The sequence below is a fragment of the Andrena cerasifolii genome, chromosome 1, assembly GCF_050908995.1.
Source record: "Andrena cerasifolii isolate SP2316 chromosome 1, iyAndCera1_principal, whole genome shotgun sequence".
Lineage (NCBI taxonomy): Eukaryota > Metazoa > Arthropoda > Insecta > Hymenoptera > Andrenidae > Andrena > Andrena cerasifolii.
Window position 1 is genome coordinate 18,733,802 of NC_135118.1, and position 27,816 is coordinate 18,761,617.

The 27,816-nt window shown below is 33.8% G+C and overlaps 1 protein-coding gene across 7 annotated transcripts; it reads right to left on the reverse strand.

Annotated features, from left to right (window-relative positions):
- Positions 1-1,400: 1,400 nt before the first annotated feature.
- On the reverse strand, positions 1,401-27,551 carry Nf1 (neurofibromin 1). Of its 7 annotated transcripts, XM_076810842.1 has the most exons (26): positions 27,383-27,551; positions 22,589-22,916; positions 21,785-22,003; positions 20,974-21,661; positions 19,692-19,962; positions 19,221-19,598; positions 18,935-19,121; positions 18,362-18,403; positions 18,137-18,210; positions 16,916-17,790; positions 15,867-16,168; positions 15,198-15,759; positions 14,313-14,861; positions 14,026-14,220; positions 11,656-13,744; positions 11,241-11,381; positions 10,896-11,154; positions 10,713-10,828; positions 9,649-9,765; positions 7,445-7,531; positions 6,401-6,603; positions 6,092-6,278; positions 5,417-5,679; positions 5,067-5,249; positions 2,330-2,446; positions 1,401-1,875 (listed from the first exon to the last, which is right to left on the reverse strand). In XM_076810842.1, exons 1-24 carry the CDS (start codon positions 27,440-27,442, stop codon positions 5,150-5,152), a joined length of 8,292 nt encoding a protein of 2,763 aa, XP_076666957.1. In that variant the 5' UTR covers positions 27,443-27,551; the 3' UTR covers positions 1,401-1,875; positions 2,330-2,446; positions 5,067-5,149. The 7 variants fall into 7 exon arrangements, with proteins under 7 accessions (XP_076666957.1, XP_076666994.1, XP_076666984.1 ...); XM_076810879.1 differs by having other exon boundaries at positions 1,401-2,446; positions 7,445-7,504; XM_076810869.1 differs by having other exon boundaries at positions 1,401-2,446; positions 5,067-5,237.
- Between the last annotated feature and the right edge of the window lie 265 nt (positions 27,552-27,816).

The window sequence follows — 27,816 nt, forward strand, 5'->3', positions numbered from 1 at the left end:
AACCTAACTAGGCCTAAATTAAGTGAAGCAAAAAATACACATGCGCTGCAGATGTTTTTCGTGTGCCGTTTAAAGCTGATGATCGCCAGGTCCGCGGTGCGGCGCTTGAAGAAATAATATTTCTATAGGAAAAGAAGTAGAGTAAGCCAAAGCAACAGGAGGTAAAAGAGTCAAACATCCAATTGATAATTAAATCTACTAGCATTATACATAATCCTTTAATAATTCTACATCATTTGTTTTGGTGTATCATATTTAAGCATTGGAAAGTAAGAAAAGTTACTTGATTTGGGCCTAGTTATTTAGGTCAATGCACTTTGATTAGTTTGCTTTAAACTTCGCATTATGTTTGTTTAAGTTTAGGGGGATGCACTGTGGCAGTCGCCACCAATTAAGTAGATACTACCAAGTGGCAGAGTAGCCCCATGCCTCTACGTGTAACTCTTAAGTATCTATTGCGATACAGAACGATTCGTTTCAAGAATTCCTGGAAAAACTTGTACCTAATGAAAACACAAACTAACAGAGGTCCACAATAAATTAAAACAACCAGCAAAATCCACCCCTCCGATAAAAATGGAAAGTGGAAATTGGGCAAGAGCCGAGACTGAAAAAGCTGAAACGTATGCCAAGCATCTATCAGAAGTATTCTAAGTACTAGCAAATTAAACAATTAACAACTTTCAACAAATTACTAATGTACAAAACAATTCTCAAACTATTATGGACGTATGCCTGTGAACTGTGGGGCATAGCCTCCGCCTCCAACATAAAATACAATAGAAAGATGACAAAATGAAAAACTAAGAGAAACCGATATTCACACCCTAATAGCGAATTCGGTACCTCGCACTGACTCTGCACTGGTGCCAGAAAATGACTTTGATTAGTTGATTCTTATAGAGCTCTCTTCGTTTCTATCAGAAACAACCATTCCAAATCATTTTCTGGCACCAATGCAGAGTCAGTGCGAGGTACCGAATTCGCTGTAAGGAAATCGCCCGACGCGGCAGGTTGTACCAACAACGGCTGAAGTACCACCCCAATAACTTGGCCACAAACCTACAGGACACCTCCGAAGAATAAGAAAGAAAGAGATATCACTTTCTGTACCTATCATTCAGATTTAGCGATACAAAGTAAATAATATCATTGTGATACACCGTTGGTTGTATTCACACTCAGGTCAATATAAGCTATCACAGTCAGTGCTGATTATTATTATATGATGGATTGCACATATACAGATTACAAAAAAAACTTACTTACGAAAAAGACCAAGTGCAAGGGGCTGAACCTATTAGTATGGCATTCGAGAGGTGAGTTTCTGACCCTCTCGAAATTCCAACAACAGATAAACGCGATATTTGTAATAATCGCGATTACATAGAATGCACACATACTTCATTGTTCTCTTTTTAATAAAATACAATTATACTCAAAGAATAAATACAAAAAAATAGAAGTTCTTCGTACGTGGTATATTATTCGAAGAATTCTGCACTGATCTGAAATTCTATCCTAAAAAAACTGCATTTGCATTATAATATCTGATAATACGGAATATTCGTAATTACGTTCACGAATACATTCCCTTCGATATATAATGTTTCCATGCACGTAGAAAACTTCTGTATTTATTTACATAGGCATTTTGAACACTCATTGCCATTTCGATGGAACTTATTTACCAGTAATCCATCTTGTCAGTGTTCATAGTAAATTTCCATTAAACAAATCTCTCTTTTCGATTCGATTACTGTTTCTTTCTGTCTTACTATAACGTAATAACTATGTTGTTCTCTTCCTTTGTCTTCTTGTCATAATCAAGTCTAAGTGGAACTTAGTGGCCATCATAAAGTACCATTCTTCCTACTGTATATTAGAACAAAAATAAACTCGTTTAACCCTTTATAGCTGTACATGGAATTAGACTCCTCTGATAAACTATGTATATAATAATTTTATTCTAGCAACATGAGACTATATTAAATCTGTTTAGAAGTAAAACCAGATTCCTCTATGATATAAAAATATTTAGCTGTAAAGGGTTAGCAACATTTAGATAAACATCCAGTTTCTGCCATGAAACTATGAACCATATTATATAACTGCTAAAATTATTAAACGGTTAAAACAATTCCATATTTAAGATTCACTATTTGCATTTAGTAACACTGTTGCAATAAAAGCCAACAATTGGCTCTCTTTGCCGCTTCATTCTGCATGATTACAAATTTACAATTAGACATTAGGTTGAATGCAAATTTAAAAGTAATGCATAGTCGCTGACATATAACACTAATGGACAAAATAAGTATCTACTGACGGGTAGTGTGCATGTTGGCTTCCATTCCAGTGGGCTCGTTAACGTGAGGTGGACGGCATTGGATTAAACTGATTCGACATGTTGCGGCAATAACACGGAGCCAAAATGTTTGCGTTCCTTAGTTGAAAACGTATACAAATTAGAATGATAAAGACACATATTTTTAAAGTGTAATATTTTCATCATTAAAGTACAAATTTGTCAGAATCAACTATACAAGGCAAGGAATCTGAAACAGGAATCTAAAATATACATTTTTTATTCTAAGACGCACATAGTATAATACGAAAATACTTTTTCTTCAAGATCACAGCTTCCAAAGAATTTTTTTTAATGAAATCTATATTTCTTTTCCAATATGGATAGAAATGGCATAATGGGACAAATTTAGTTCTAGCATATATTTAATGATTCTGTTAAAAGATTTAGGAGTTAAATCTTTCAGTATTGTTGTCTAGGAACAATAGAATTTCCAAATTTATATCACATACCACATGTTGCACAGTCTGTCTTTTCTACACAACTTTTAATACCTTTTCTTTTATTCAAGTTATGCAAGTTATGCGCCGCATAAGGGTGCCAGCCGAAGGGGGCGCTAAAAAACTATATCGCACGCTTAATAATAAAGGAATCCAACTCCCTTATAAACAAAATGTAAACGTAATTATTTCTTTTTATACTCCGTAAAGGCGAAACATATTAAATAGGAAACAAGTGCAAAAATTTGGGGCGCTAAAAATTCTCTTGCATAAAGGCGCCAACTCTCCTCGCGCCGGCCCTGATTCTCGGTATATGTCTAATTTTTTTCAACCAAATTACAGAATACATGTCGTAGTTGAATTTGTGTCATTATGCTCTTGTTATCCAGATTCCAAAACAACACAGGTTTCATTTATAAAAAATTCACCTACGTTTAAGATTGTTTTTTATGAACGTAAATTCCATTTCAAAGTAAATTTTTTAGCATTCAATATAGTAAACTTAAATCTAAATATCTCATTAATTTAATAAAAAAAATCTAAAAAATAACGTTAATACAGCTCTTTCTCTGGGACTTGATCTCCAAGATAGGTTTCGATGTTTTCACAAACAAAATATCACATTCAAAGTTTCGAGTACAAAATCGAGAACAACGTGTTTACTCAATTACTTTACACAAATTACTTTACCAGCAGCTAGACTATCTCGAGCTAGTGCAACATAATCCCGACTGTTATTATTCAATACATATTTTATGTATACCTACACAACAACCGACTCTGACCGACTGCATATAATTCGCTATAACTCTATTATTTTAAGATATTTTAACATGAACTTCTACAAGAATATTCTCTGAACATCATACTCTTAAATAAAAACATTTTTGAATAATCGACTTTTTAACCGCAGCTATTATACAGCCATCTCATTAAAACGAGTGACCTTGAAAATAAAGTAATTCCTCTAAAGATCCACAAAAGCACATCAATTTATCGCTCTGATCTATCGTCAGACGAATCGTTAAATCAGCCTCACCACCATATCGCCTACAGAGGACAGAAACAATCCAACAAATTCACTCAACATAGACTACTTTCGCCTGGAGAAGTTATCGGAAAGGATTGCCAAATGCTCTGTTTAAGTGTCTTTTCAAATTGTCAAGAATTTTTCTGGTTGTTCGACCGATCGCTAATAGTGTGTGGTAAGATTGCCTGACTTCATTAATCCTGCATAGCGCATTGGCCAGAAACTAGATTTACTTAAATTTAGTTGATTTCTCTAAAGTAGGGGTGGTAAAGTTTTAATAGTTTAATTTCAGTTAATTGATTAATTAAATTAATTGATGTATAAATGTAGATTTTAAATTATAGTTACTTAGATAGTAATATATATGTTATGTAGAGATTTCATTTAATAATGAATGAAAGTTTGAACGATATTCATTATTAGCTAAGTTGTCTCCGTGATTCTCAAATCATTGTGTCAATATCCTTAGAGTAAAATCTTCATTCATCAAGTTTATATGTATATAACACTACCTCTAAAAGCCGGTCTTTTGTTCACTCTCCTCTTCTACTTGTTGTATATTTCGTTTTATATAATAGTACAGCCATAGCACTCAAACATAGAGTTTCGTCGTATATTCCAACAAGGCGAAAGAAGTCGACGTTCTGTAAAAATTTTCGATTGCTCGTTTGTGGATAACAAAACGATGAAGCGGACCTAATAGATCCATTTGACGATAGACCTGAGCGATAAAATGAACACTCTGTGAGAGTCTTTATATTATATATACCTTTTGATACAAACCTTCCCTTCCTCGAACATTTATTTCATAACTAAAAGCAATAAAGATATTTTCAGATTCCATACTTATATGACTTGACGTGTATAAATTCTACTAAATTAAATTAAAAGCTACACAGTAGTTCTAGAGTCAGACATTTAATCAGAATCAATCCTTAACAAAAGTATAAAAACTATTTATTTTTAAAAACGAAATTATCGGAATGATGAAAATATAATAATTTATTAAAAGTAGGAACTGATAAAAATCATTAAATGATTAACGATGGAAAAATTATTCTGCTTTATTATGTACGATGTTAAAAATGAAGAAAGAAATAATGCATTATAAATTTTTTTATTTGTAATTATAAAAAAAAATGATAAAGGCGTCTAAATTATAAGAAATTATGACCTATATCATTTACTGTATTATTTATGCTATTTAACAAGTGTTTGTTGAACGTACCTTAGTTGCCGTTGCAATTTCCGACCAACTTGTCCTTTTCGCCCATGTTTACCGCATAGTTTCCTAGGTTCACATGCTAATCGCTAAGGTTGCGAACTGCTACTACTACTAGTATTTTCCCCTTGACTCATAGAATCCAGCGAAATATCTCCTCTGCTATCAATACTGCGACTAAAATTACTACTATTACAAGTATGTATTATTTCTTCTCTTAATTAGCACACTAAAGAGTGTCTCAAAGTTTTAATTTCATGCTGTTTAATTAAATTATCCATTGTACTGTTGTATAACAGTGGTTAGAAAATTTAGTTCATTCAATCTATTGTTAGATTCTATTATCCACTACTTACTCTCTATGAACAGAAGACGCAGTACTTCGAGATGTTTCATCATTTTTTTCCGGAAAAGCACGTGCATTTGTTCGATCAGTCCAATATGCAGAAGTTTTGCTTTTTGATGCGACTTCTACCTGATGAGTATCAGTTCGTTTACTCTTTTCAATTGGGATTTCATTATTAGTTGACCTTTCAGGCTCCTCGACCGGTAGACATGCCTCTACCATCGCTTCCAGGCAATTAACAAATAGCTGAGCACTTTCAGCCGTGCAATTAGACTACAAAATATTTTACATTATTATACATTATTATGAGTACACATTTTAATCATACAGCATTTTAATTACATCTGACCGGAAGTATGAAAAATTCGATTGAATTATATCTTTTCAAAAGGAGTTCCAAATTGTTGAAATTCTAGGACAATTATTTCATTGTACTATAGATAATTTTATAAAATATTAGTATTTAAACGAAGTGTAGAGGTAACATATTTTTTACTTTTTATGTTTAATTCGATCAAGACTAGTGTTCCTGATTTCTCCATATTTTTTGTTTCTCGAGAAATTATAGTATTTCTCGAGAAATAAGAAATAAAAATAAGAAATAAAGCATTCTCGAGAAGGAACACTACTCAAGACTTTGTATATTTTACTGAAAAGTTCAAGTATTTACAATGTGTTTACTTACATTTGTGTATGGCCCTGCAAATCTCCATAACCCACCAAATCCACAGCTTTGTAAATAATGTAACTGCTGCTGACTTGTGTCTTCACAGGCGATCATGTTTTGTATGATTGCTTGTACAGAGTTTACTATGGCTTGGTCATAACAAGAGGACAATACACTATTGATTTTTGCATCAAGTAAATTGTGACTATAAGAAAAATTCAGATCTATTAAAATAACATTAAATGATACATAACTTTATCCAACTGCAGCACTATTTATTAGTAGCTATTATACGCAATATTAATTTAGAATGCACTAGAAACTTACATAACTGGGAACACTTTAGGAAACACTACAGAGGCTTCCGCAAGGTACTCATAAAGAATCCGTTGCTCGTTTTCATCAGTCGAATTTTTTACTAAAGTCACCAAAACAGTTAAAACCAAAGTTTGGGTTGAGAAGTCTGTCAGTACTTCTGGATCAAGTAATACATTGTTTTCATTGCTCACGCTTACTCTAGCACTTCGATTCTGTAGCAATGACACCAATTTTAGTATGCATTCATTTTTTTAGATCGATGTAATATTAATGAATACTCTTAAGATAGCGCTTAAAAAAGGTACAGTGGCTCACAGCCATAATCGTACACTCTTTAAAATCGCATAACTTTTTTAAAATTAAGTCAAACGACTTGAGTTTTTTTTAGAAGCTAGAAGGATTAGTTTGCTAAGTGACGTGATTCGTCGTTTTGAAAAAAATGCACTTGGTCGGAATAGCAAAAAAAAATTCAAAAAACACGTTTGTAGATTGAAGTAAGTATACATGTCTAAAATTTCATGAAAATCGGTTAACGTTGCTCTGAGCTATAAACGCTTAATGATCGCAGAATAAGGGCAAGAATCGCGAAAATTCCCAAAATCAGCGACTTTCGACCTTATTTTGCGATCTTTAAGCGTTTATAGCTAAGAGCAACGTTAACCGTTTTTCATGAAATTTTAGACACGTATACAACTTACTTCAATCTACAAACGGGTTTTTTGAATTTTCATTTCAGGCTCACAAAAAAAGTTGGAAAAAAACGACCTTTTCTATTTTTTTTTTTTTTGCTATTCCGACCAAGTGCACTTTTTTTAAAAACGGTGAATCACGTCACTTAGCAAACTAATCCTTCTAGCTTCTAAAAAAAACTCAAATCGATTGGATTAATTTTAAAAATGTTATGTGATTTTAAAGAGTGTACGATTATGGCTGTGAGCCACTTTATATGCTAAATGGAAACTACGCTAATGAAATAAAAGTTTCTACACGTCTACAATCTCGATATATAAAAATGAAATATAAGTATATAGAGAATATACGAAATTAACATACCTTTGGCTCTGCTTCTTCGGTTGGTTTTGTTTCCTTTGCAGTTGGTACAGAAAAGGATCGCTGCGTTTTAAATAAAATCCGTCCAGTCTTGTGAATGACGCATACGCCGTCATTTTTTGGACAAATTGATGGAGTGTGACACATACAAGGGACGAGTTGTATCGTGTTTTACACAATCCAGGCACAGACAAGGCAGATATAGGCAGATGCGAGCATAGACACCGAAAGAGTAAACAGAGACATATACAAGAACATAATACAACAAAAAATGTCACTTAATGTAAAGTTGAATCTTGTTTTTTTATGCTAAAGAGCATTGTATGCTAAAAAATATAAAAAATAATAATAAATATGGAATTTTAATTCATAAACACTAGAAAATATTGATTGATCAATCAATTATGAACTCTATACAATAGCAATCTTTTTCAGCTTTCGAATCGTTTTAAACACATGCGCACAGTATTATTTTTTTATACTCTAAACATTATTTTAGCATTTGATTACTAAACCTTCATTATTAATGATATTTATGTGTATTTCATTTCAACTTATGAATTTTATCCCGCTTTATCCACTTTATTCTCAAAACAAAAATCAGATAATTTATTACTCCAAATTTAAAAAACCCTAATTGTAAGTCGGATATAATTATTTGTAATATATGTATATCGTTAAATTTCGATTAAAAATGAAAGAAGAAACGTAAAAAACAGGCTTGTTAACAACGGACAAGTACAGCAATATAAGGAAACTTGTAAGTAATATCATTAGAACAATTAAATGCAAAAAATATATATACAATATATATATATATATATATATGTATAAAAAGAAAAAGAAGCAATTACAAATGAGAACATCAATATTTCGAATTTCTTTACAATGTTTCTTACTTCGTTTTGTTCTTATAACAGAAATGAATATTACTTATTATTTAAGTATTTAAGTAGCCCATAAAATCTACAGTCTGTAAATAACACGTATTAGGAACATACATCTCAACATGGGCGGCTTACTTATATGCCTTTGTTCAAACATTTTATGAAGGACAACAAATATAATAGAATGTACATTTACTTTTGCCACATAGCATTTCGATCAAATGAAGGTTATGCATAATGTCCGTGTGATGTCTAATTACAGAATTTTATACGCGGTGCTTTCACATATATCGGGATAAATCACCTAATATTCAAACCAATGTTATCTCCGTTGTTGTTGACAATAGCAAAAAATATATGTAGGAGAAATATTTGTTTTAGTATAGAATATTTTTTTTCAAGAGTATATGTTTTTCAGATTATAATCAGATGATAATTAGTGTTATAGGCGACAAAAACAAAAATTCCGCTATTTACGTATATGTTGGCCTTCAGATGATCTAACGAATTATTCATATAATAAAATCATAATTTAACGCGTTGGAACGATATGTGCATACAATTTTGTCTCGTTATAAGTCCGACGGTGGGGGGACAGGTCGAACCTTTAACGAAACGGTATGCTATTTGGTTCGCATTTGTTTTTTCAAAAACCTTTTTACTGTTTTCTTTCAGTAGGGCAATGCAGTCGTTTTGTCTCAAAAGAAGTAGTGGGGATATAAATGTACATATTCTTAACGAAACAGGGGACCCATAGGTATAACGCAGTGATTCCCAACCGGTGGGTCGCGAAGTGTTTCCTGGGGGGTCGCCACGGTTTTTTATTATTTTTTTTAAATATTATTAAGTCAGAATTATATTCTGGAATACCTGTTTTTAATGTTTTCTTGACCTTAATAAATTTACTTTATCTTATATGGGGGGAGGGGTCGCAGGTTATTTGAATATTATAAAAGGGGGTTGCGACTCATAAAAGGTTGGGAAACACTGCTATAACAGGACAACACTGTACATGGTTTGAATTTCTTTTTTTGTCGGCTACAGTGCTGTGATAATGAGCATACATCGTTGGAGTTAGAAATATGTCAGTGCTACGAAATCTTGAAAAAATGCGACTTCCAGCAAAGAATATTTTGTATAGTAACGTTTGCACCCTTAAATGAAAAGTGTTTCTGTAGATACTTTTATACTACAGCCGTGTTAGGTGACTTACCCGGTATATGTGGTCTGAACGTAGTATAAGCGTCTAATTATTAAAAGTAAATGATGTGTCACATCCCTGTAAATTTATCCTATGAATATTTATAAAATAAAACGTACCTGATGTGTTAAATACTGTTTCTGTTGTCTAGCTTGAGTGAGTGCAGACTGATCGAGTAGATCCCAAGACTTTTGGCGACGATTACTAGGATTGCCCGACGTTGAACCAGATGTATCCTGTATAATAATATACAGTTTGTTAGAACCATTTAAGCATTTCAAGCGCTAAAGGTATATAATTCTCTGGAATTTCGAATTCTAATTTGAACGACACCTACATACTTCTAAGTATTTTCAACTTCGCCTCTAACTTCATTTATGTTTGATGAGATAATAAAAATGAATTAATAACATACAAATGTTATTAAAAGTGTGTATTTTTAAAGATTTTTTTTCTCCGTAGACACAACATATAATGCAATAAATCTTTTTGATATTTATTAAGCTGCTCTTATATTGTACAAAAAAAGTATAAAATAATTTTTTAAATTTGTTTTAAAACTTTAAACATGATTATCTCAAAACAACATTTTTGCAACTGGTGCAGGTGATTGCAAAAAAAAACTATTTTACCAATCAGTCTGAAATTTTTACACGTTATTCAGCATATCAGTGGCGCTGGCCGGGACCATGGAAAGCTTTTTTCATTAAACATTTCATACTTTTTACAAAGTAAAATGATTGAAAAATTCACCATATTTCGACAGTTAAACTTCAAACCTCCGCCATTTTGTTAATTTTTATCAGTAAAAATAATCCTGGTTCCAGCGATAACCACACTCATAATGATTACAACACACATTGAATTTTTTGTTTCAAATGCGTCGTTCTCCCGGAATCACCTGCAACAGCACTACATCGCTTTCTCAAGGCGCTCACAACAGCGCGATATATATTTTTAAAAAACTGTTAAAAATTTAAAATAGATTTTTTTATACTGTCAATAAGAGAATTAATATGTAGGCAAAACATTATTTACGTTGGACGTTGCGTTTACTAAAAAATAAATCCTAAAAAATGACAATTTTTCACGCCTTCACAGTGGACTGACCCCTTAAACCGACTTTATTTATCATATTTATATTCGTGGTAAATAAAATATAAGAAACGCAAGAAGTACTTACTGTATTATGTGGAAGTAAACTGTCAAGGCAATCTGTGCTACCGGATTCTACAGTTTTCGCAATAGAGTGTCTAATATGGCATCTACTTCGTACTTCCTCAGATACGGAAACCAATGCTAATTGTGTAAAAATACAACAGTTATTAACGGAAATGTATAAACAAGGGGATTAGTGAAAACTTACCAGCCAAGTACGCTACGCTTTCCGGTGTTACTTCAAACTTGTCCCTTCTGAAAGGTTTAGCTACAATACCTAACAACATAGTGAGTACTCTAGCTGTTCTTGTTACGGTAGTCGGCGTGGGATGCCTGTATCCTTTTAAAAGATGTCCAACCAATGCAAAGTGGAAATTGGACTTGAACGAGAGTCCTACAGCATGATCTAACTGTTTGAAGTGCCACTCTAAAGGTTCGCGCGTCGACATCATAACATGCTCCAAAGTCTAAATAAATATTAATTATCTCTTAAATAAGCAGAAAATGCACTAGATACAACTATGTATAATGAAGAGACTATATGAATGTGAACCTTATCATCAAACGTTCCTTGAGAATCCAAAGTATGCAGATTTTGTTCAAGTAGTGCCAAACCACATGCATACAGAGATGCCTCGTCCAATTGAAGAACTGACGTTGCAACCCAGAATAAATATCTATGTATTGGAGATTCCTTGAAAGTATTAAAATTATGAATCAAAATTTCGAGTTCTTACAAATTGCATTAAAACCCCCATATTAACTATGTTCGTGTACATATTGAAATTTTTGTTATGCTACTAATAAACGAAAACAAGATACATTAATAATTAGTTTAAATGAAAATTGAATACAATATTCAAATTCATAATGAAGAATTAATATTTTCGTACCATGAACAAACTTATATTTACAACAATCTTTGTTAATATGGAGCTTTATTAAATGTATGGAAAAATGTTACTTACAGGTCTAAGTAACGGTTGTAATCGGGTGAGGCACATAATAATTGCTTCGAGCAAAGTAATGTCATTAAAACTTTCAAGCGCTTTTACTAATATTCTCAATAACTGTTTCATATCTTGGTCAGTGATACTTTTACTGATACATCCGAAAACAATCAAAGCTCGTGGCTGAAGAGCTGGATTAAAACAAAAAGCAAAATTCCTCGCCAAAGAAGTCCAGGTTTTCAGCCAATCGCATTGTGGAATGTCTCGCATACAAGCCTCCATAATTTCAAGAAGAGCATCCGTGATAATCTCTAGGCTGGTTAATGAAAGCCTCTCTTTATCGTGAGGTCCCGTAACACTACGCTCGTTGCTGAACCATTTCTCACTCGAATGTCTATAGCTAGATCTAAATGCTGTGCCCGCAGCAGATTTCACTTTACTAATACCGAAGAGTAAATAAAATTTTGGAAGAGAAAACTCATCCAGACTCATCCGCAATATTCTATATGTGTCTTCTGAGAAAGAAGGAGAGCTACAAGTGCAGAGCGAGTGAATGCTGTTGATAACCAAACCATGAGTGGAAGCACGCATACTCAGGCTTCCAGAGCAAACGAGAAATGTTACTGTGTGAAACAGATAAGGCAAATGTTTTCCTACGTCTAGACAGTTATTGAAGGACAACATCAGTAAATATCTTGCCAAAATAGCGATATCGTCCCATCTTGTGTGTTGTTCTAATAATGGAGTCGGGGAAGTACACGTCTTATCAACAACTCGACAAAGTCTCCCTATTACTTTCTTCGCCACCAACTGCACATTTCCAGAAGCTAGAGCTACAGCCGTATCAGCCATTATTTCAACTGTCGGAGAACCAAGTCCATAAGTGACACTACGTTGAATGAAGTTGTCCAGAACTGTGTCTATCAAGTCTGGCAACCTTCCAATCGTGCTCCATATTTTAGCTTGTATACTCGGATACATTTCCACCTCTTCAATGGTTAACGTGATTAATTTCTCTAAGATCTTTGTCACTTGTTTCTGACGTTTTCCTCCTTCGTCATTCGGTTTGTAGAATCGCACTAGATTATTTAGCCACGGAGTCATGTACTCCAAACATAGATGTTTCAACTCAATACTCGATAATCTGAATCCTTGTATACATTCCTCTAGAAACTCCAACGTAAGGTGTGGATCATTCGCAGCTAAAGTTTCACTCAAATGTTTGATAAATATCGTATTGTTTGATGGTATGCAAAGACCAGAGGTCTCCAAGAGTTGCCCTTCGATTTTCAAGTCGAAAGTCGCAGTTAAAGCACACAATTGATTGTATGCTGCTGTTCTTAGATTTGGATCCGAGCTACCAAGATTTAATAATGCCATGTTCAATAATGTACCAGGTACATCTTTAGGCCTAATCTTTGAGTGAACAGACACAGACTCCGGCTGCGATAATTCCCATCGATTTCTTATATGAATTATAGCCTGAGCGATACTATCACAGTCGTTATGAATAAAAGATAATGGGCCAGTTTCATTCGAAATGGTCAATGTAAATTGATTGTCGTCTACCACACAAACTTCTTCTATTTCAGACGCATAATAAACATCATTTAAAAGAACAGAATGCGACAATACTTTACATTTCTCTGCCGAGGTGATTTGTATAGCAGTTGGTCCAACTTTTACTGATACCTTAGTGTCCTTGTGAGAAAGTTTCAAAGCACTGTTAAAGACCTTTAAATCTTCGTCAAGAGAAAGCGTAGCACCGGGCAACTTTTGTTGCTCGACGTCGATCACATCGTTCAAACGACCCGGTCCATCAATGAAGACTACTTTCCTGTTACCTTTCAATGGCGCCAAGATTCTATCGTGAAACTTTGTATATTCTCTCACCCAACTGTTACAATTGTAAATGTACGCAGCGTGAATGTTTTCATAAGCCACTTCGGGCAACACATAAAACCATTTCTGTAGAAATTCTGTTCTGAATCGATTGTCTGAACACGTGTGAGTAAAATCGACAACCAATTCGAACGGTGAATGGCAAAATGGTTTTAGAGTGAGAATAACGTGATATATCAACAAATCACCATTCGTGTCACCAATTCTATCAACAATATAAAAATATATATGTATGTGCGTATACGAACACAATGACGGCGGTAAGATCATCAAATAAAATACTTATATACATAAAAAAAAATATTATATTTAAGAATTTTTAATATATACTAAGAAATTAATTGCTATTTTTCATTAGTCATAAAAATGTGCTTTAAACGGCAACTTCTGTTATTACTTTACTCTATATATCGTTATGTGGTTTGATATGCAAATGATAGAATAAACACAATTCTTCACCTACGTACATAACGTTTCAATACGTACTTATAACGCCTGGCAATATAATAGAACACCGGATATCCTTGTTTACTAGTTCCTGCTTGATAGAAAATGTTTAAATTCTTGATACTTTTGAATTCTTCATTTTCGTGCATATTATGCTTCACCATAATTTCTTCAAAGTTCGTTGACGACATATCAATACTCGACCACCGTGCGTAGGATGAGGAAAATAGTAAGCTATTCATACGCAAAAGATGTTCGAGCATTATAAATTAGTGTTTACAATAGCAATTTACAGATGCAGAAGTATTTTTAGCATAATTACTTACTGTGAGTCTACCGGTTTATGTTCTGGAGGACCAAGGTATGCCAACAGCGTAGCCATTTTATCGAAAGGTCTTCTTCCTACTGCTTTATGGTCTCGGCTGCTACTAAGATAGTCGCCGATTCTTTCTTGATGATTCCAAAGCAATCTGTGCAACGCTAAGACATTGGCATCCGATACAAACGACATTGGATGACTGGCTTGATCGACTGTTTCACAATCTGAGGCAATCTGTATGAAAAATCTTCTTCCAATTTCAAAGTGTGCTCGTAAAAAGTCATTGAAGGGTAACATGTGCTGCTCTTTACTGAACTCAACGTGATTTGCGATATTTTGAAGTATTTTAGACATTAGCATCAGACCTCTTTTAACTTGGGGAGGTACAGGTTTATTCACGATACCCATTTCTTGAGGCGATACAATAGCTGGATTGATAAACCGCAAGAATATCACTGTCCCGACAGCTCCAATATTGTTCTGCGGACATTGCGGAAATCTTTTACTGAGTACTTGATATAAACAATGGCACATACTCCGCAATTGCGGTGGAAAGCTGAAAAGACAAACTTATTTAATACAAAACGCGTTAAGTAACATTAAACTCAGATAGCACACAGACGTCTGCTATTGTCGTTTTTTTACGTCGTTTGTCAGGAAACGGTACGTCTTTAAGACGTCTTATAGGGTCGTCAGACGTTCAGACCAAAAACAGACGTAAAATGGACGTCTTTAAGACGTGTGCTATCTGGGAATGGATACCTTAAAAATAATATAAAATAAAATAAACATACCAAATGGAAATCATATGCACATGAATGCTCTATTATTAAAAATATGAACAATGAAAAAATGACTTGTATATTATCTATGCCAGTGTCTAGTAACTCACCGATCAGCTGAAGATACTATAGCATCAAATACTTTTTGCGTTAATGCTATTAAATTGCGGCCGTTTTGTTCTATATCTTCATTAGCATCTATTCTAGCACTATCAACTTCAAAGCCAGTTGTAGGATCATCTAGCAGCGGAGTAATTAGAGGCTCCAGTAAATTTTGTAAATAGCTTGCACCGTAAATTTTGAAACAGAATGCCATAATTTTGCTTCCAAGGCTGTTTCCTCGAAATAGCGTTTGCATACAATCAGAAACTTCAACTTCTCGGTAAAACATATTCCATAAAAGAGGTGATAATAAGTGCTTTGCATCAAACAATGTCACAAACACTCGTGCCAGTTCATCCATTTGATTTGTCGTCACAACATTGGCTAAGGCCATCGCAATAGGCAGTTCTCCTTTGTCACTAATCATTGTGACGAGTTGAACCAATTGCTCGAACCTATCAGCTAGTACGGTTTCTGCTAGTGTATCAAATTCTGTTCCTTGTTGAAGAATTTTTGTAAGAACTTCCATAAACGCTGCTCGCGTTTGCAGATCCTGATTGTAGCCCAAACCTGTAATTTAAATTTAGAAAGCATAGAAAATTGAAAACCGTGAAACTTAAAAAAAATACGTGACCAACTTATATTACATGCATGTATAAAATTATATTTTTACTTACTTAATGAATGCATCAAACCGCTATCAATATTTGCGCTGAGAAGATTGCTCATTGCTTGTATGGTAGCATTGCGTAAAGTAGATAATTTGCCGCTGCTTAATCGCGGTTGCTGAGACACAATCTCCTTTTCTTCGCTAGCTGCTTCATTGCAGTCGTTTAGTAAATTCATGAAAAGAGTAAAATATTTTAAAAATAACTGAGATTTTGCTTCCATTAAATCGCCACGATCAGATTCTTCAGGTTGAAGAGGAAGACCTCGTAGCAATGCTCCAACTGCTTCCATACAAGCTTGATCTAAATCCCTAAAAAATAAAATAGAAGTGTCTAATATGTGGAAGAATCAGCTATACTTACAATTAAATTATGATTATTATGCTAAAATTTCAAATTGTATAATTGAAATTGTACCATAACTTGAGAATTATATTCCTTCAGTAGGGGAAACTGGGGCTAATTGAAACAGCAGGGCAAGTTGATACAGACGAATTATCTCGACACCCTATATATGTAGCTCCATTTCAGCGAGATATATATACAAGTGTGTATATTGACGTTAACAATCGTTTTTTTAACTGTTTTCGTTTATACAGAGAAAAAGTAAATAGTTTTGATATATACAAATTGATCGTCCAAATAACATTTTTTCATTCATTTTGTATGTATTCTCAAGTTTGCGCTTATTAAAGAGGAAGGCCCAAAGTATATTTTGGCATATTTGTTATCAAGTAATTAATTCAAACAAAAACGAAAAACATTGAAAACTGAAAAACGTATCAACTAGCCCCGGTCTCCCCTAAGTAAAATTACATTTCTATCAAATCAACTGCAATAAAATATAACTAGAAAAATTAAATATCTCCAATCCAGCTTGTTCATTTGTCTAATTATTAATCATATTTTTTTACATAATATCTTTTCATTAGATAGATATTGAGTAATTAATTGTGGAGAATATCATGAAAATTATTCTGCACAAAATAAACAGGAAATCATTATTTGAAGGTAGGTATTTTATGTAAACGTATGATAGATAAGAAATAATTACTCACCGAGTATAAACAGTCAAGTCTTCACTAGTTGATTGAGTAATTTGGTGAGTAGCGCCCATTACCCAATCAGTTAAATATTCGACAAGCTTATTTCTGAATTTCATTTCTTGCCGAAACGCCAAATCATCTCGCCTTTTCATCATTGCTTCCACAAGTTGACATAATTTTGTCTTAATATGTATAGAATGTACAGTCATGTCTAAATGCCTAACATATCTGACAATTGCTAACATCATTCCTTCTATACTAGTCATTCCAAGGTATTCGGAGGGTTGATCTGTCTTAGAATCCAATATATTTTTCATTATGAATATTATATGCTCGATAAATTGTGTATTAACATCCATCACTGTAACTTGCCCCTGCTGGTTAAAGAATTTCTCAACTATGCTTTTGATCTGATCAAAAAGTATTGGATACAAGGCAGGGCTCATCTCATGGCCGACTAATTCTTTAACATGTTTTTGAATTTGATTTCCAAATTTCTCATTGTTACAAATCAGCAACCTTAGTAAATTCAGGACAAATTGTGTACAATATTGCACTTCTTGACTTGGATTCAATAAGCATGATGTAGGTTCCTGCTGTTTCGAAGAACTTTTCTTTGGTTCGGGATTTGGAAGCATGCCTGATAATGGCCTATTTGGAGAACGCTTCTGCAAACATACTCCGCCTAAAGCGCAGAGAAATCCTGTCATGTTTGCCCATTCATTAATCTGTTCCTCCAATTCATGCTCTGAATTTTGATGCGATGCTCTTCGCTTTCCGGTGCTTCGATGACACGATTCCATTTGGCCGTCTTCCATTTTAGACTTAGGATAATTCATTAACTGCCGGCAAGTCACTTCCCAATTCCTAAACGTTTCTTCCCAAGCCTGAATACAGGAAGGAGTATACTTTATATTATTTTTCTACTTATGAATATTAAATTTAAAAATGCTACGTTCGCTATATTAAAAAGTATTAATCTAACACTACTTGTGGTACGTTTATAATATGAAAATAACGCTTTAATACGATTTGAATTATTAATAATAAACGTTATAAATAGTAGAATTATGAATAAATAACATAATACCAATTTTATAACTCTATATAATTTCGATAAGAATAAAGTTTCATTTTTGAAAAATCAAATTTTAGAATTAGGGCGCTATTATTATTGATACAAACTGTATTAATCAGTAAAAATATGAAACATGAATTATTCGATATACATACAGGCTGTACGCCGTTTACACAATGCTCTATCTTCCTCAATAAGGCCATAATTCTTTTTTGTAAAGCAGCGCGCCCTAAAAAGTACATGACATACACATTCAATGTATTGTTATTGTTATTTACAAAGCAATTATGCATAATGTATTACAATTGAAATGATAAGAACAATAATACAGCCATAATTCTATAATGTATTAATAATATAATGTTTCGAGTAACACTTACCATGACTATGGTCGTGATAACATATCTTACTTTCCCCGCTGGCTGTTATGGTAACAAGGTCTTTAATACTCTACTGCAGCCATATTAGGATTATACTAATCAAAATACAAAGTGAATTCAAAAATTCATGAATGAATGTTTGAATTCAAATAAAAATATTTTCACTAGAGACCCGAATCGAAATTAAGTTAGAGAAAGCAATATCATCGTAATATTGATTGAAACTAATTTATTTTTATTAATCTTTCCAACAATAACACTTTCCGGCAAGGGTACTCATAATCGGTTACTCTATAATACTATTTTACGACATCATTTGCAATTGTTATAAATATACATTTGTATAAATGCCTTATAGATTGTAAGTAAAGATCAAATTTGAAACAAATACATTTACATATTTTATAGAACACACTGGTACGTTAGCTTGAAGCTACGCTGTGATATGATTTTTAACGATTATTTATTCAATCCTTATTTCTCGATTCGAATTTCTATTTTTCACTTTGGAAAATAGGATATTCCACTTATAAAATTAAGACAAATGTTAATATCCTAAAAATTTCAACTCACCAGTGATTAACACAGTAGAAGCTTGTGCCAATTCAAGATACAAGTGATAGTTAGGAAGTAGACAAGTTACTGCTACTTCATCACTACCACAACGAATCTCTGCTTCTTCGCAGAGCAATGCAAAACAAGACATTGACACTAAAACAGCTTCCATGTTTATACTCCACAAGTACATGAAAAGTACCACCTGAAGGACAATGGTATTATTCATTGTTTTATATGAAACATACTAACATACAAACGTATTTTCTGAGAATATACTTCTATATTACGAATATCAACAAACCTCCAGTTTAATATGCGCCTGCTTACAAATAGCAATCTGGCTACCCACATTTGCATAATCCTTGTTTTGTGCCAGAAAAGCATTTCTACAAATCAATATTTCTCTAAGCCATTTTAATATACAGGTATAATTAACTATTTGATGCTGAATCAATTTCTGAGAAATGGAGAAGAGAACTTGTGAACTAACATCCCAAAAAGTGTTAATTGGTGCTTCTGGGTTCCATGCTTTTATTTTATCTGGATGATGTAATACTAATAACGCTTCCATTGCTTCATAAGCAATATCTGGCATGGTTGGTTGATGGACTAAAGAAACTAAACCATTAATCAATTCTAATGTCGAGCTTTGTATTTCATGACCTGCTTTCCCTTGATTCTGCAAAATCATACAAAAGTTTATGAAAGACGTAATACGCGTATGTTCTTCACTTCATGAATTACGATTGAAATTTCGAAATGAAACACTTACATTCAGTAACAACATTGGATCTGCATGAATAAGTTTCACCATCCACAAAAGTAGATTTCTATAACTTGATATTTCTTCCCCACGGTCCTTGTACTTATTCTGCTCTTTACCTTTCAGCGTTAAACTTTGAATCATTCGCAATGGTGTGTGTGATATGTAACTCTGTGTGACTTTATTTAAAATATCAGTAAACATATTCCTAAGTTCTGTACTACGCGAATACAGAAGATCTATTTGAGGCCACCATGACAGTCTTGGTTGAGTTACAATTCTAAAACAAAAACCTCATTAGAATACTCACTACTATTTTCTTTAGTGTTACCAAAAAAAGTTCTGTTATCTTAAGGGGTCATACCTAGTCAGGCGGCCGAAAAGAGGCGAATGTTTGTGAAATTTTTTTCAAAATGGGGAAGCATATATTTTTACAGAACTTTTTGCACTTAAAAGAGCAACATTTAAAGAACATTTGGTAATTTTTTCATACAGAAATATTTACGTTTATAATAAAATAACCACCCACATCCAAGAAGCCTTTTTAAAAATTTGGTTTTGCGGTGAGCACTTGCCATTCGGAACCAGATTATCTAAAATCAAAATACAAAAGAAGATTTCGTTAATATATTAATACATCCATGACGGAGGGAATTTTCCGAAATATTAATTTAAAATAAAATGGCGACTATTTAAATTTGAAATCCTGATTTTTTCGTGCAAAAATCACGCGCAAAAAATTAGGATTTCTACTTTAAATAGCCGCCATTTTGTTTTAAATTAATATTTCGGAAAATTATAACGAAATCTTTTTTGTATTTTGATTTTAGATAATCTGGTTCCGAATGGCAGTGCTCACCGCAAAACTAAATTTTTAAAAAGGCTTCTTGGATGTGGGTTATTTTATTATAAACGTAAATATTTTTCTACGAAAAAATTACCAAATGTTCATTAAATGTTGTTCTTTTAAGCGCAAAAAGTTTTATAAAAAATATGCTTCCGCTTGTTAAAAAAAAATTCACAAACATTCGCCTCTTTTCGGCCGCTTGGCTAGGTATAACCCCTTAATTAAGGCTGTAGTGTAATTAAAATACATATTCGTATTCATAGTAAACAACTCTCTTTTTTTAAATCCAAAAAAATCTCTAATGCGCATGTATTTAAATAACAGATTTATATTATCTCTCTATTAGAATTAATTTTTCCATGAAATTTTAAAACTGTTATAAAATATATATTTGCTAATGAAGTATTAGCATGTACTTATATTCATTTATAATTTGTCTCTTACTTGTATAATGAGCTAACCAAGACGAATTGGTATGTCGATGGAAAATTCAGGTTCAAGCAAACTTTAAGTACTTCGTTGTTGTGAGGCTTAATGCGAAAACAGCTAACAAAACAGTCTATCATTAGGTCAATGTCTTGGGCAACGTAGTTCTGACCACGAGAGAATAGTTTCCCTGGATTGAAAAGTAGTGCCATCAAATCGTTCATTACATGCTGAACAAGTGTGAATATAACGTTGTTTGAATCTGAGCTATTTATGTAAGTTGATGCTTTACAAAGCTTAATGCAAGTAACTGCTGCAGCTTCTACTAGTTGTCTACTAGAACTGCCGTGCATTCCTAGGCCTCGTTTAACACTATCGATGAATTGCTTTTTCTTTGAATGCTTTGGCGAACAAGGGGCACCGGAATCAGCATTGACTATTTCCACCAAAACTTTTGGTGAAAGTATGAGAAGCATGATCTGTAAAGGCCAAACAGCTGCAGCTCTTCCCTTTTTATTGTCAGCAAATGTATCAAGACTGTCGAATAATTCTTCGCATGCTTTTCCAAGCTCCTCATTAGGTTTCTTTTGAAGATCAGCAAATTCGTGCGGATATGTGTCCATCCAATTCCAAATTGCTTTCTCCAAAGAATTCATAAGAACTATATGCGCTGATTTCTTGAGTTGTTTAAATTTCTGTATCGTCTCTATAATAATAACGTATCAGGCATTAGCGAGAAATAAGAAAAAAGATAAACATAGGTATCTGTTGCACAAAAATATTTTACAAGCTCATTTCTTATAAGCATTTACAGTAGTAACGAAATTACCATTTAAAAGTTTTGTAAGCCTGTAAACATCCACATTAATATGTTGAATTAATTCAATATCACTATAATCAGCATTCTCATCGCCACATTTTGCTAGCTCCTGAAGTCTGGCTGATATTCTGTTAAATACAGCATTGAAAAAGTTTAAACTTAAGGCAAACAGCACTTTGCTTGCTAAATTTTTTAAATGAGCATATTGGGGACTATCATTTGGTAAATCTGAAAGTCACATTGAGTGTTTTTAGTTCCAATATCTTTTAACAAAAATTAATATTATACAGAGTGAATCACGTAACTTGTCCACCCCTAATAACTTCCAAGATATGAAACTGAAAAGAGCGGTGAATTTTTTATAAGACAGTATTAAGCTTTTTGTGTCCTGAACCAAATAATAATAACAGCTGCATGGAAATGAACGGGCATCGCTTTGAGCACCTACTGTAACTAATTGCAAGGCAAGTTAGCGAGACCATGAACAACGTTTTTGCAAATATCTCTTTAATTATTAGGTTTAGCACAACTGAACCTTAATACTTTCTTATAGAAAATTCACTGCTCTTGTAAATTTTCATGCAAAAGATATGCATTCTATTTCAAAAGTTCGAGGTCACCTCGATAGCTCGTAAGCAGATTATTTAAAAAAAAAAAAATTTCAGCATCATATGTTCCCCGCAATGCCTTGGAATTTCTATGTGAAACACTTTTTGCAGAACACATAGTTTAGAAAATATTCGGGATGGACAAAGTTATGAGACTCGCCCTGTATGAGTGAAGCGATGTGAATTATATTTCAAGTCTCATTACCTATAAATTGGCATATTTCCCTAAGCAGAAATTTTACATTCATAGCCTCGTCGAATTTAGCTGTGTCTTTTGGTTGATTTGCAAGACATTTTTCCAATGTGTCCAAAACAATAATAATAGATTCATAGCAATGCCGATCCTGATCTGTACTATGGAATATACGGTGACCCCAAATATATGGTACCATTTCGTTAACACCTTGAAGTATCTTGGTGAGGCTGGATATTACAAGGGAGAAACGGTAGCGAGAGATTTGTATCAGGCATTTTTTGTTCCTTTCTTCGTTCAAACGCGAGTGGGTGGTTTGAGGGCCACTGTGACACGGTAACTATATATAAAAAAAAAGAAGTTATTATATAAACATCTACCTAAATATTTTCTAAGTTCTAAGCACATGAAATGCTTATATATATATATATTATATATATATTATATATAGTTATAAATAATGTGTTTGTTTTGAGACTGTGCAATTTGTACATTTGTTTAGATTCTTTTTAGCATTTCAATGGTTTTCAGGCAGTAATCAGTAATTTTTACGAGGTAAATAATTAGTATTCGTCGTACAGTCGCATCAGAAAGTAAGTTAACACTTTTAAAATCGAATAACTTTTTTAAAATTGGTCCAAACGACTTGAGTTTTTTTTAGAAGCTAGTGGAATTAGTTTTCTAGGTGAAGTGTTCCGTCGTTTTGAAAAAAAAATTGCAACTGGTCGCAAAGCGCGATATGAAAAAATTTTATTCCTTTTTGTCGACTTATTTACTTGTTAATTGTCGAAAAGGAAGAGTAACTTTTTTTTATATCGCGCTTCATTTTCGAGAAAATCGACTTTGAAATTCTTGACGATGCGTCCAGTCGCGTACAAGGAAACCTACCCTACCCTAATGAAATCCACGGACGATTTGGGCGCAAGTGGAATTCGATCATTACAGGCTCACAAGAAAAAAATTAAAAAAAAACCTTTTTGTTGCAACTTTTTTCAAAACGACGAAACACGTCACCTAGAAAACTAATTCCGCTAGCTTCTAAAAAAAAAAACTCAAGTCGTTTGGACCAATTTTAAAAAAGTTATGCGATTTTAAAGAGTGTCAACTTACTTTCTGATGTGACTGTATGTGCTCGATCTGTTGGGTAAATATAAAATGGACAACCGTCGCATTCATAGAACTCTTATCACGATCTTTACAAGTGCATTCACGCTATCTAGGTATATTGAGTAATCGAAGACACACCGTTGCAAATTCATATACCGTTGACAGAAAGCTGAAAAGTTCTATGCTTGTTCGTATAATTGCGTTTGGCCGCATTTAAACGCATTGATGCATGCCATAGATTCGAATTCTTCGATAAACCGTGCGTGAAGAGAATGCAATTTTCATTCATGTTATACCCGTGACAAGGCGGGAGGCGGGATTCATGTTATACCCGTGACAACCCGGGAAGCAGCGTTGTGTGGGTATAGAGGGGATACGGGAGCGGGAGTGAAAGTCTACAGGGTATCCCAATATCTTATCCCTAAACTTTTTTTGGCAGGAAATATTCAACAAAAATGGTTCAAATTTTTTTTTTTAAACTGAAATAATTTTTTCTTAAAACTTTCAGTGTATTCTCTATAAGCACCGTAAAGCTCATCTCCATCCGTTTACTACTTCCATAGCTATAATGTATTGAAAAAAAGGTAGCACTTAACTTCAAACAGCTGAAAAATCGAATTTTGAAAAATTTTGAAAAATCCTTCGAGGTACGTTTAAATATCACTAAAGACTACAACATATTCAAATTTTAGCAATCTACGAAAACTTAGTCCGAAATGTGTCCAAGTTCGCATGGAATGTCCCGTTTGTCTGTTGCTTAAAAACTTTCGAACAATAAATTCTAGGATCGAGAAATGTGCCTCACAAGGAACACTATTCAATTCATGATGGAATCACGCAGATTTCTTTGTATAGATCGAAAGTATATGTCACAAAGGTCACAAAAATATAAATTAAAGATGCTCCCAACAGCTGGTCTGACCTTGAAAAATCAACAAAGGTGGAACAGAGGAAAAAAGAAAAATGAGGTAAAGGGAATGACAAATCTGTCTGTTCAAATTTAAATATCTCTATTATATGAAAATACATTATAGGAAATGAATGATAATTCATTAATGATAGATAATAATTAGAAAAAATTAATGATAATAAATGATAATAGTAATGATATCAGTGACATGTTTAGAATGTCACGTTGATCAAGGTATGAAAGAAACAGTGTTCACTCGTTGCAGTCATTGTGAAATTTATTATTGCTTCAATCATTTTTTTAAACCTTCTTGTCAAGAAGATTATCATAAATGTAATGGTTAATATTATCCACTGTTGTGATTTCATTAGTATTATCATTTATTATCATTATTTTTTTCTAATTACTATCTATCATTAATCTATTATCATTCATTTACTATAATGTATTTTCATATAATAGAGATAATTAAATTTGAACACACGGATTTGTCATTCTCTTTGCCTCATTTTTCTTCTTTCCCCGGTTCCACCTTTGTCGATTTTTCAAGGTCAGACCAGCTTTTGGGAGCATCTTTAGTTTACATTTTTGTGACCTTTGAAACATATACTTTCGATCTATATAAAAAAATCTGCGCCATTCTTAACTGAATAGCTAACAGGGTGGAGAGGAAAGAGAAAAGGGGCGAAGGTCGAACTGTGAACTCAATGGCGTGCAGAGGGAGGAGATGCGAGAAAGCATCTTCCCATGAATGAAGGAATCAATCTACGAACAAACGAATGGCGGTGCAGTAATGGGAACAACGACACCAACGATTACTGACTACACCGCCGAAACAAAAAATAATAATCATATTTTACGCGTTAAATCACGCCTCGCCAAATAAAATCCACGGGATTGATTTACAATCGTCGTGTGATTCAAAATCGTATTTCACGTTTTCACATAAATCCAAAAAAATGAGAAACAAGCAAGTTCAATTTTATAGTAGGGTAAACCAACCAGTAATTGACCGCATACCAGTGAATGACAATTAGTAGTGATGGGATCAAGTATTTTGGAAGTAGGTTCAAATCTGACTGTATAGTTTCGAACAGTTCACGAGTACTTCGGAAAGGCAACACTACTTTCAAGTAGACTCGAACCTTGACGAGAAAGGCTTGAACTCTCTGTAAGAACTTTGAGAAATGTCAGCGGCACTCGCAAGTATAATCGAACCCTAACTATTTATAGATTCGAACCTTTCAACTGAAAATTATACCTAAAACATCAAGCTACGATATCCAATATTAACTTGCGTTCAATCTAGTACCGAATACGAAATACAACGAAAAATATCTTAAGTGGTACGATATTGGCAATTCTCAGCTATGCAGATTTTTGTCTTCCAGGGTTCGAATACTACTTTCATGAGATTCGATTCTTTCAAACGTCGAAGAACTTAGAAGTACATTCTCAAACTCTTCCGGTACTTTTTCTGAGCTTCGAAACCGGCTTCTATAACCCAAGTACTTTTGAAGTATATAGAATGGAACACCAGCCCTTATTACTATTCGAATCCCATGAAGTGAAACTTTTGTATTGGAATTGACTCGGATTCATGAGTACATATTGAACTTGATCCCATCCCTAACAATTAGGCAAAGAAATGTGAATTATAAATTTAAACATTGCTATATGTTTATAAATGGAGTGCAGTTGAACTTTTAGTATCCTATATTCTTAGTTGCGCGTATTAAGCAAACATTAATAAGTACAATTCTTATTAAAAGTATGCGGTCATTTACTGGGCTTCTACACGTTTTGCATTTTATAATTGTTTTTTTTTTTAAATTACAATAAGAATAAGTAATTATTTTTATAGAAATTTCAAGAAAAATAAATTGAAATGCAATTTCAACAGTTGTTTGTCTTTTGTTGTTATACATACATATATTCAAGTATTAATCTGAAAGGACCATAGATTCAACAATTTTGTCATTCACTGGTTGGTTTACCCTATGTCTACCAATAGCATTGGAATCGCTAATTTGCAACACTATTTCGTCTAATGTAAGTTTCTTTTGGCCAAGGAGAGTGTGAAGAAAATTGAGCAGAGCAAAGAAGGGTATTAACAAAATAAATCTCGCGAAAATAATGAGAAAGCTGTCGTGCATCCGGTTTTTCTGAAATTTAGCTTAGGTCGAAAATAAGACGTGGAAGAGGACTGGCCGAAGCGAAATTAGTAGACGATTTAACATTAGAAAAAGCTGACGGCTGTCAGTCACTGTTTCAACGTACATATGTACTTGTACCGTTCGGTGTTTTAACTTGCCACTACTTCCGAACGTTCACTTTGCATTTCTTTCGTAGTCTTCACATAGGAATCGCGACAATTAAGGAGAAGCTTAATTCTAGCGAAATTGATGTAAGCGATCGGAATAACCGCTGCCGGCCTTTCTGGGTGTGCATTGAACATCATAGTCTTTCTAATGTTAAGTGCCATTTCTTCAGCACGGTAGATACACAAACGAAGAACGGGGAAGCGGCGAAAGCTTAATAAACACAAAAGGAAACAGAAGGAAGGAAGAAGAAAAGTAGGCAGAGGAAGAGGAGACAAAAGAGAAAAGGCTTAAGCAGAGAGCAAGGAGATCGAGGAAGAGAAGTAGAGGAAGGGAGTGAGAAAGAGTGAGAGAAAGCACCGGAAGAGGGTCGGTAAGAAAGAGAGGGGGTGGCCACAGAGAGGGAAGGTGGATAGTGGACGGGAAAAGAAAGCCAGATTCGTAGCCCGAGTCACAGCTGTGATGTACCTGTTCCTCGAAACGTGTTATCAGCGAATTCGCCCATTCTTCCGGCTTTTGCGTGCCCATCGCCGTCCGAGGTTCAGTGACGAGCCGTCATCACGTACGACGATTCACCAATTCTCTACGAGCATTCGACGGCGGTACGTCGCCATTTACGAACGTCGACTGCCAGTCGAGAGAGCGCCGCAACGGCTCGCTCGCTCTTTCCCACCCGTTAGGGAGGGGCGCCAGAGCAGAGCCCTCAAGAATTACAGCGGGCTCTGGTACGAAGATTCTCGCAGATGAATGACGATACCGACCGAACCCACTCGATATTTACCACTTGCCCACCAATTTTATAAAACATGAAAACAAAATTTTCATAATATTCCTTTCAAACGGTCTTGTAATACATCTCTGATTTAAATAACTTAGGTTGTTTTAGACTTGACACTGTAATT

Coding starts and splice junctions, on each gene's coding strand:
- Nf1 (XM_076810842.1), bottom strand. CDS start 27,442: ATGGGCACGCAAAAGCCGGAAGAATGGGCGAATTCGCTGATAACACGT. Junction 22,917..27,382: donor TAACACGTTTCGAGGAACAG/GTACATCACAGC, acceptor TTTTATATATAG/TTACCGTGTCACAGTGGCCC. Junction 11,382..11,655: donor TACAACCGTTACTTAGACCT/GTAAGTAACATT, acceptor AATACTTTCAAG/GAATCTCCAATACATAGATA.